Consider the following 10299-nt stretch of genomic DNA (forward strand, 5'->3'; position numbering starts at 1 on the left):
AGGTAGGTGTTGTGACAAGGTGGGGGTGGACAGCAGATACTTCCTACACACATGAGAAAGACGCTGCTGGGCCTGGGAAGTGGACTGATCCAGGCCCCTCGTGTATCACACCGAAAGATGGAGAAAGCAAGAGACAGCAAGGGACGATCAAACCTCAACACTTTTATAGTCCAGCCAAGGGTTTGCAGCCGCCTATCACCTGGCTCCAGGGCACAGTTACGTGTGTGGTGAGGCTGCGAAGTCTCAGCACTGGCTCCACCCCCCCAGTTCAGCCACAAATGAACTGCCGGATGAACTGTTCCAGCTTCTTTTGATTTTGCTGGCTGGCAAATGTAGGGGACAGGTGGAGCATGGGGCCTGCAGGGCTGGGCATCTGTTGCAGCACCTGGGCCATGCAGAAGGGCTGTGAGCACTCAACATGGGGACACCTGTGGTGACATCTGTGGCCCCTTAGGCCTTGGGATTTGAACACAAATGCTGCCTCTCAAACCACCCCTGTATCCCATCTGGGAGTAGGGATGAGACAGTGGTTTTGAGACCAAGAGGGGCAAGAAAACCATCCTACCTTCTCCAACTCCTGTCACCACACCTATTCTTGGGAGACACTGGGGAAATCCCGGGGTGGGCACAGGTGGGCTTCCCTGAGCTGCTCTATCAGGGTGTGGGCTGGGGGTGGAGGCAGGGGGAAAAGAGGAGGGTGAGACTGGCCCATCTTACCCCCAAGTCTCTGAAGGTCCAGACAGCCCTGATGGCGAGACTTGGGTCTGCACACTCTGGAGGGAAGAAAGAAGTGAGGGTGAGGGGCAGAGAGCCACCAGCACAGGCTTCTCTTCCTCTGACTGAAAGGAGCCACCCCAGCAGGGCTCAGACCGAACCCCAAGGGCCTCCATTCCCCAGCCCTCCTTCCTGGAGTAGGGCTGTCATGCCCAGCAGGTGGCAGCAAATCCCTGCCTCCTGGACCCTGGGTGGCTGCTTGGGGGTACTCACCAAAGAACCCGTCCTCCTGGGCAGTGGCCTGTAAGAACTGAAGGAGCTGCTCTGCGCAGCCCGACTCTGTAGGGAGAGGGGACTTAGGCCAGGCACAGGCAGAGCCCTGCCCTGTGCTCTCAGCCCCTGCTTGAAGACAGCCAGAGGGGTGCAGGCCTCACCTGTGTCGGGCAGCTGACCTCGGGGGAGGAAGGCGGCAGCCTGTGCAAAGGCCTTGAGAAGTGGGCTCAGCAGACGGCAGAGGAAGAGGAAGAAGTCGGGGCAGCGTGACTGCTGACTGAGCTGGAGGGAGACAGGCCAGGTGAGGGCAGCTCCCGCTGCCTCCCTATTGCCTCCCCGGTGGCTTCTCCCAACGCACCCTGAAGTACCGGCCCCCAGCTTCCTCGAAGTCATCACTCTCACTATCAGTAAAGTCCCCACTCGGTTTCCACAGCAGCTTGGCACTCAAACGCTGTCGCCCTGTATCACAGGCCAGCCGGGAGCCTGGGGTCTGGGGGCCAGGGGAGCCATTGGTCCCTGTCAGGCTGGCCAAGGTTCAGTCCTGAGCCCCTAAACCAGGCACACACAGGTGGAGCCAGTAAAAGCAGACCAAGAGGCCCCCTGGGGCCATGCCAGACTTGCTGAGCCAACCTGCAGGGCGAGAGGAAGTGGGTACCCACCCTCAAGGGCCACAGCCCTGTGGACAAGAAATGTGGGAGCAAGAGGTATACAGAGAACCTCAGAGGTAACATTTGTGCAGTCCTGTCATGATAGACACAGGGCCCAGGGCCAGTGTGGTTCAGCAAGTCCCAAGGCCTCGAGGAGTGGTCGAGGCAGGACCCAGGCTTCCCTGTCTGCCCCGCCCACAGCACAGGTGGGGCGGCTGTCCATCTGGGTTCCAGGCTGAGGGAGGCCAGCCCCAGGCAGGAGCTTTATCCCCAGTGGCCCTGCCTACCTCCTCTGCAACCAGGAGCCCACACTGGATGAGACGGTCCAGCACCTCCTGACAGTAGCAGTAGGAAGACTGGCAGGGCTGGGGGGAAAGGCTACCTCAGGAGAGCTGCTGATGGGTGGGTGGGGGGGTTGTCCTCCCACCACTCCCACCTCGGGGCGCCAGCCCAGTAGGTGGGCAGCAGACAGGGCCTGACCTGCAGCAGCAGCAGGTCCTGGGGCAACAGGTGCAGCAGCAGCAACACCTGGCGGTACAGCTCATTCTGACCCAGCAGCTCAACGCCCTGCAGCTCCCAGGGCCCCTCAGGTGGCACTCTGCCTGCCAGCAGTGCACGCACCGCACAGGCTGGGGAGAGGGCCGGGCATGAGGCAGGAAGCCAGCCCCTGCCTCACCCAACAACCAGAGCCCCAGCCAGGACTCACCGCCCACAGCTTCGCTCAGGAAGGCAGGCAGCAGCTCCGCGCTCAGGCGTGCCAAGTGCGCGAGGCCCGGCCCAGGCTGTGCCACCACCAGCAGGTCCCCATGGTGGACGCGCAGCACAGTCACTTGCGCCCGTAGCAGGCTCAGCGCGTGCTGCACCAGGCACCTCAGCTGTCCTGAGAAGCCCACGTCAAAGCCACGCAGCAGCGTCTCCTCTGTCAGCCAGGAGAACTCCCCCAGGAGCTGCGACAGGAAAACGCCCTGAAAGGGCAGTGCCAGGCTGAGTAGCAGGGCCACACCCTGGCCACATCCCAGCCCTGCACCAGTGCCTACCTTCTGGTGCTTAAACAGCAGCAGAGATGCCATGATAGCCGTGCTCATTACTGCAGAGCTCGCCACGCTGGCTGCAGCAGGGGTAGGGGGATGCTGGTCAGATGCCAGGGCACAGGCCCAGCAGGCGGTCCTCTATCACCCAGTAAGTGTCAGGGCCAAGAGCAATGGTCCCCTGCCTCCCTGGCAGCAGCCATCCCCAACCCAACTCCATCCCACAGAGGAGGAGAGCAGGCCTGCCTGGCCCTCAGAGGCCACCCTTGCCTGCCTCCCACAACCCAGCCACAAACCCAGTCACTGCCAGAGGGGCACCTAAGACGACAGCAGTAACAATCATTCTGTTCAGAGTACCCTCTGTACCAGGCAGTGGTAAGTCCCTCATGTGCATCATTCTGTTCAGTCATCATCGCCCCTTTACAGCTCAGGAGACCAGGCTCAGGTGAAGTGGAGCCCAAGGCAGGGCCAGGGTGGGTGGACTGCACATGGGCATATGTCCCCCTGCAAAGCCACAGCTCGGGCGGCCATCTGTGCACTCACTAGCAGCTCCCTCGTGCCCCACCTGACACCCTACCAACCCAGAGAGAAGGGATGGCTCAGGACCCTCCCCCCAAGGCCCAGACCTAGCTGCCCTCACCATTCAGGACATGACGGCCCAACCTCCTGACCAGGAGCTGGTCCTCTTCCTTGAGGGCCAGAAGGGGCCCAGTTACTGGGGTCCACTCCTGCTCCTTCTCAGTGTCTGGGATGACAGTACTGGGATAGAAACATCACAGGGTGAAGGGAGCCAACATCAAGACAAAGACAGCCATGGGGAAGACCAGAGCTTTCTCAAAAGTGAAGGTGTTAGCCCAGCCCAGCCCAGGGACAGCTCCTGGGGCCCCAGTCTCCGCCAGGGCTCTGCCATTTCCCACACTCAGATTACAGGCACTGCTCCAGATGACCCAGCATATCTGATGAGGGGCGGCTGGAACTGGTGGTGCCTGTGGGTTGGGACAGAGGACCGCCTGCGAGCCCCACCTGTGGCCCAGCACAATGGGCTGCAGCAACTGCTCCAGGGTCTGCCTGCTGCCCCAGCAGCTTCGGGCATTGTTGGTGTATTCCTGCCCAGGAAAAGGCTCTCAGGTGGCCTGCCTGCCCACCAGGAAACTTGTGCACAGCTCACTGAGGCAGGCGAGGCTATCCCTGCAGGGGCTCTGAGGGCCAGGCTGCCAGAAGCCCCAGGACAGACCCCAGGCCCTCCCAGCTTTGCCCAATAGACTCCATACCTGCAGAGAGAAGGGCTGGGCCAGGTGCACACGGACACAGACCCTGCGACCGCGCCAGCCTCGCAGGCTCCGCAGGATAGCCAGAGCTCCTGTCCACAGCCCCAGGGGGGGTGCAACCTGCAGGCAGGGAGGGGCTGAGGGAGCTGGCTCGCCTGGGACACTGCTCTCTGCTCAGCTTCATCTTGGGCCCAAACTGGCACATGACCATGGCCCCTCCAAGCTTGTTTTCTCATCCATGAAACAAGAGAAATCCCTCCCTAGTGGGGTCTTTTGAGGATGAAACAGAATGACTATAGCAGCCTGGGCGGGCACCACAGGATAGTGACTGTCGGGGCAGAATTCTTGGGCACCCCCAACCCCAGCCCTGAGGGGCACTTGGCCATAGGACACAATGTTGTGCCTCCTGTCTGGAGCTGATGTCTACATGGGGTCCCAAGGAGCAGGAGGGTCTCACATGGTATGTGTCACATGGTGCGTCTGGTACCAGGTCATAGGTGATAGCCACTGGCACCAGCATAGCATCTGGGACAGCACCCCCCTGGACCGCCTGCACCACCAGTCCCAGCCAGGCCTGGCCCAGGGCTGACAGCCGAGCCCCCTGGGCCCCAGGGGGCTCTTCCAAGAAGATGAGCAGGGGCTGTCCACTGACCAGCAGCTGCTCCACAGCCTGAAGAGGGTGGGGAGGTGGTGGCAGAGGCAGGTGTCAAGGCCAGAGCAGCAACAGGCCCCTATGCCCTGGCCTGGCCCCAAACACAAGCACTGGGGGTACTCACCACGTGGACCACGGACCTTGCAAGGACCCCCTCAGAGCTGTCCAGGGAGAGGTTGGCCTCAGGGGGCAGGAAAAGCCCCCCAAGCTTCCTCAGCAGAGCTCTGTGGGGCACAGGGCAGACACAGCTTGATGAGGAAAGGGGCTCAGGAGATGGGACCAAGCAGAGGCTGGTGAGAGCCTCAGCCCACCCAGGGCCAGCCTGGGTCCTGCCTGAACACACTGAGGCCAGGCATGGCTCTAGGACCATAGCTGGCCATCTGAGCCTACAGGCTGGGCTGGCAGAAGGTAGGGAGCAACGAGGCTAGGAAGACAGCCTGCTGCTGCCGGCACCCCCCACCCCAGCCTGGGGAATCTGCCCATGTATGTCTAGGGGCACAAAGCTTTTACCTGAGGATGGGGGAACAGGTGTGGGGGTCCCAAGCCACACGGAGCACACCTAGGCCCTGAGAGAGCAGCACAAAAGGCAGCAGGATCCCGTCCAGGCGTGACTTGTGGGTACAAAGGAGCACGAGGGGCGAGCCCTACTCGGGGAGAGCCAGAGGGAAGTGTCACCCTACCCAACCCACCCAGAGCCACCCAAGGTTCGGCTGGGCAGTTCTTCCTCTGAGCATTTCCCAAAAGGCGAGGAGCTCTGTTGACAACTTTATGGTGAAGTGCTGATGTATGGTTGTTAAGACCATGATGAAAAGACTTTAGAGGAAGCCCCGTAGGAGCAGGGCCATGAGACATGAAGAGAAGGTCAAGGAAAGGTCATCAAAGAGCAGTGGACTTTTCCCACCAGCAGAGGGGGCTGGTCCCAACTTAGGGATTGGCCCATTCCGCTGGAGGCCGCGCTTACCGCCTGGGCAGCCTTGCGGACCATCTTCAGGTGGCCTTGGTGGAGCTGCACATTCAGGAAGAGGCAGTTCAGGAACCGCAGCACCACCCAGCTGAACAGCCTGGAGAGCAGTGAGGCCCAGTCTGAGGTGTGGCGGGCACTGCCCACGAGGCAGGGCCCCTAGCATCTCAGAGGGCCACCATTACTGTTCCTACTTCACAGAAGAAGACAGTGAGGCTCAGACGTTACAGAAACTGCTGAGTAGTGGAGAAAACTAAGTGGTGCTGGGACTGGCAGGTGAGCCTGGCACTGGGGCCCCTGCCTGTGAGGTGCTGACACGCCCTGGAAGACCTCATGGTGCAGTTGCCTCCCATCAGCTGCATACCAGCTCTCTGCCTCAGTTTACCCCAAAGGAGATTAGAGGACCAAGACTCTCCACACATAACCTGGCCTGCTCTTTGCAAACTGCTGAGAAAGGTGTAATAAAAAGGAGAGAGTTGGTGATACAAGAAGGAAAGGGGTAACTGAAGGGGACAGGCTCTAAATGAGGACGGAAGCACAGATGCAGGTAGCATGGAGGTGTGGAGGACAAGCAGCATGTCCTCATCTGATGGCATCAGCTGACAGTGGGTGAGGCTGGGAAGGAGCAATGGGTGGGAGCCTGTGCCCCTTGGAGGCTCGCACTCAGATGGAAGCAGGTCCACCAGGTGTGTTCTTCTCCAGCAATGTCTGGCTGCTCAGGTACAGAAAAGGCAAGTAGCTGGGTTCAAACAGAACCGGCTGTACCCAGGGACTCCTTCACAAGGGTGCTATCATGATGAGCCCTGGGACTGAAGCTACAACAGGAGGGGCTGATGGCTGGTGTGAAGGTGGTCAGGTCAGAGGGCTGGAAGTCTCAACAAAGTCAAAGAATTTTTGTGTGGAGGGCTGATCAAGGTCACCAACCTCTACTTCCTATCCTTGGTCAGCTGACTTCTCAGCACTGTCAGGACAGCTGAGCCCAACTCACAGCCCTGCGCCTTCTCCCTCTGTGACTCACTCAGCCCCTGGCTTTAACCATCATCCATGTGCTAAGTTTACCAATGTATATCCCTGGCCCCAGCCTCTCTGCTGAGCTCCAGACTCACATAAGCATCCACCTCCTGTCCCCACCAGCACATCAAGTATCTGAGACTACAGATCCAGAACATTCTCTGTGGGCCAAACTCACTGCTCCCAAACCTGCCCCCCACCCCGGGTCCCAACCACCAGGTGCTCAGCCAGAAACAGGCTGTACTGCCAGTTCCTTTTCCCTCATGCCCCACCCACACCTCCAATCCATCTGTGATTGGTCTCTCAACCCATTTATTTCTCTCAATCCAATAATTTCACATTGGTCTCTCAATTCACTTTCCAGCCTCTACTGTCACCTCGCATCCAAGCCATCACCTGGACTAACAAAACAGCCTCCCAGACGGTGATCTGTTCTCTACTCTTAATCCCAATTAATCTTGTCATTCCGCTTAAAACCTTTCCACGGGTTGTCACTGCACTCGGAAATCACACCCAAGCTTCCTGTACGGTCCTGCATATCACAGGTACCTCTACTCTCATTTCATCTCCAACAGCTCTCTCCCTCACTGGCCAGCTTCCAGCCACATCAGCTTCATGAGCAAACCCGGCCCTTTCCTGTGGCCACAATTCATGCTATGCCCTCTAGTAGGACTGCTCCCTCCATCCATGCCCCCCACTCAAGGCTGGCTCCTTCCCCCACCCTGCCCCTCGTCCCTGGGTTGTAAGTCTCTTCCTCCCCTCCAGGTACTCTCAGCCCCAGCCCCTGTCCTTGCAGCCATGTGTCTCTCTGTTCGCTCTGACCTGTGCACCCCTTCGTTCCCCCTGGAACAGCGCCTGCATCTAAGAGGAGCTCAGACTGTGCAGATGAGTGCAGGAGGGAGCAGGTGGTGACAGCAGGATAAGTGCAGGAGGGAGCATGGGGGCCCATTAAGATCCGGGAACCAGCCACCTCTGCCTCTCTCCCTCTCTCCACAGGAACCTAACCTGGGGAGAGGTGACAGGATGAAGGGGGTACTAGAGTCTGGGCCACAACCAGGAGTTCCTGGAGTACCCCCGATTCCCACCCCCAAGACAGACAGATAACATCCAGGCCAGCAGTGGTGAGAACCTGGGCTGGAAGCTGGGGGCTGGCTCAGACCAAAGCCGAATCCCATACCCACTAGTCCCACCAAGGAGCCAGCTGTCCTTAAAGGTCTCAGTGTCCAGATCAGGGGCTCCCTCCAGCCCTCTGGGTAAAAACACCATCTAGCTCCCCAGTGGAGGGAGTCTAGTCCTTCCCACTCTCCAAAAGGGGAGAGGCACCAGCCTAGAGACAAGTATCCCTCAGCACAGAGTTACCTGAGCAGGAAAGGGTGGGGCAGAGACTGGAGGTGGCCCAGGATGCGCTGTACCTCTTTCTTCACAAGGCCAGGCACCTGGCCTTCCCCAGCCCCTGCTGGGGCACTTCCTGAGATGACCTTCTGTACCCTATGGTGTGAGGGAAGAGGTGTCAGGCTGGGGCATGTCTAAGGTCCCCCGGGTCACTTCCCTCAGACCTGCAGCCTCCTCAAGGCACAGCTTCCAATCTTCACCCTCCATCTTTAAGGTAGGACCCCAGGCAAAGCTAACACTCTAGATACCCTCTCAACCACCCCTGCCTAGAGCCTCTGTCACCCCTCAAGGGTCCCAGAAGAGCCAGCCCAACCCCATTCCCTGCCTCCTCACCTAGTACTTTCCATGACCTTCTGTGGAACATCCCAGCAGGGGGGTATGTGCTGCTCCAGGGACCACAAGAAGTAGCAGAGCCTCCGAACCAGCCAGCCCCGAAACCTGAGCACAGCCCCCAGAGCAGAGGGGAGATCCTTAAGAAGGCCCACCCTCTTGTAGGCGCCCACAGAGGGTCGGTCATCAGGAAGGGATCACACCCCAGTCCCATGGCTAGGAACACCTGAGCTTGGGATGGGGAAGCAGCTGCCCGTCTGGGCCCTAGTCCCACCCCCTCCTCATGGAGTGGAGTACACATTCAGGGCCTGGCACACAGTGGGCATCCCCTAAATGCACACAGGAGGAACTGCAGGGGAGCTCTAAGCCTGCCTCTCCCCGCCTGTGGGTATGGAGCAGAGAGCAGAGGTCTTTCTTTCCCACGGGAGGAAGAAAATGACAACACCAAGCAGGGCCCTGCCCACTCCCGGCTCTGACTACCTGGTGTTCTTCTCCTTCACCAGGATCACGTCGCAGAAGCCCAGATCCATTATGCTTTTGTGGAAGAGGGACTCCTGCCCAAGAGGGGACAGGGAAAGCATGTCCTGAGGGGGCCTTCACAAATCAGCAAAAGAAAGCCCCTGCTCTGTGTCCTGTGGTCTCTGCCTGATGGACTATCATGTCTACCAGGAGACAGGACTGTAGAACAGCATTTCCCAAAAGATCCTGACACTCACTCAGGAGAAAGGGTTCTGTGGTTAAAACAGAAGGGCTGCATTCTCTGCAGCACCGCCCTCCTGGGGAATAGCTTATTAGACTCGGAGAAGGTCTCTCATCTACAGCAGAGAGCACGTAGCCTGAGTCTCCACCAGAACCTGGGTCCCAGCAGCACCAGCCCATGACATGGACGCACAGGAGGTCTTCAAGCCTGTGCTGAGTGCTAGTGACACTGAGTGCGTGGTCCCCAAAACTGAAGAACCGGACTGTGCAGGCATGGTCAGACCCCAGCCTCCTCTCAGGCCCCTCTACACTTCCCCACCCAACTCTCCCAGGGCCGTCGGCCAGTCCCACTGCCTCATTCCCCTGAAAAACAAGAGCCGACACATGGGCACGGTGGGTAGAGCCTGGAAACTGCGTCCCAGAGCCGTGGCTCCCACAACCAAGCTGCCCCAAGCTCCCCAAGGGGCCCAGCTGTACATCACTCACCCAGCTCTTGGGGGTACATGTCTGACAGCAGCGACCCACAAAGGGGCGATATTTTCCCAGGAATGGGGTGACAGCCTCCAGCTTCATTCCCAAGCCTGAGGACCACAGACTGGTCTGGAAAGGGACCACAGGGAGAGATGAGAAGACTCAAAGTCCTTGGCAGAGGCTCCAGGAGTGAGGCGCACAGGAGGAGAGATGGGAGGGCAGAGGGTGTTCTGGGTGTACTACCTCCCAGCCATTCTGGCTGCTCCTCTGCTGAGTTTGGAGTCTGGCTCCCAACACAGTGTCCATGGGGGCCTATAAGATCTGAGAACCGGTCACCTGTGCCTCTCTTCCTCTCACAACAGAAGCCTCACCTAGAGAGAGATGGAGAATGAAGAAGATACTAAAGTCTGGGCCATAACCAGGGGTTCCTGGAGTCACCCCCAGATTCCCATCCCCAGGACAGACAACACCTAGACCAGCAGTGGTCAGAAACTGGGCTGGAAGCTGGGGGCTGGCTCAGACCAAAGCCACGCCCCATACCCACTGGTCCCACCAAGGAGCCAGCTGTCCTCAAAAGGTCTCAGCGTCCAGATCAGAGGCAACCTGAGGCTAACATGGAGATCGGCTGTCTTATCATCAATACCCATCCTACCACCGCCCAGCACAGATGAGACTACGCTGGAGACTCAGACCCCCTCTGTGCAGAGAGAAAGAACAAGGCTAGGTTAGCAGGAGGGAGGCAAGAGACTGCTACAGAGGAACAGGACCATCACCACAAGGCCACCAGGTCCTGCTCAGCTGCTCTTCTCCACCTCCTCCGAAGATGACCCTTTACCTACTCAGCTATTATAGG

At 59.0% G+C, this 10299-nt stretch overlaps 1 protein-coding gene across 4 annotated transcripts; it reads right to left on the reverse strand.

Annotated features, from left to right (window-relative positions):
* Positions 1-53: 53 nt before the first annotated feature.
* GPAT2 (glycerol-3-phosphate acyltransferase 2, mitochondrial) lies at positions 54-9752 on the reverse strand. 4 transcript variants are annotated; one of them, XM_019660011.1, is made up of 21 exons: positions 9690-9752; positions 9462-9575; positions 8757-8830; positions 8280-8384; positions 7914-8042; positions 5544-5643; positions 5093-5226; positions 4707-4806; positions 4388-4600; positions 3934-4050; positions 3686-3768; positions 3303-3421; positions 2672-2742; positions 2341-2581; positions 2115-2263; positions 1922-1999; positions 1346-1477; positions 1149-1269; positions 988-1053; positions 718-773; positions 54-385 (listed from the first exon to the last, which is right to left on the reverse strand). In XM_019660011.1, the coding sequence occupies exons 1-21, from the start codon at positions 9750-9752 to the stop codon at positions 269-271; spliced, it is 2382 nt and encodes a 793-aa protein (XP_019515556.1). In that variant the 3' UTR covers positions 54-268. The 4 variants fall into 4 exon arrangements, with proteins under 4 accessions (XP_019515556.1, XP_019515555.1, XP_019515558.1 ...); XM_019660010.1 differs by having other exon boundaries at positions 2341-2599; XM_019660013.1 differs by lacking the exon at positions 4388-4600.
* Positions 9753-10299: the final 547 nt, after the last annotated feature.

The sequence above is a fragment of the Hipposideros armiger genome, unplaced genomic scaffold (genome assembly GCF_001890085.2).
Source record: "Hipposideros armiger isolate ML-2016 unplaced genomic scaffold, ASM189008v1 scaffold_310, whole genome shotgun sequence".
Taxonomy (NCBI): Eukaryota; Metazoa; Chordata; class Mammalia; order Chiroptera; family Hipposideridae; genus Hipposideros; species Hipposideros armiger.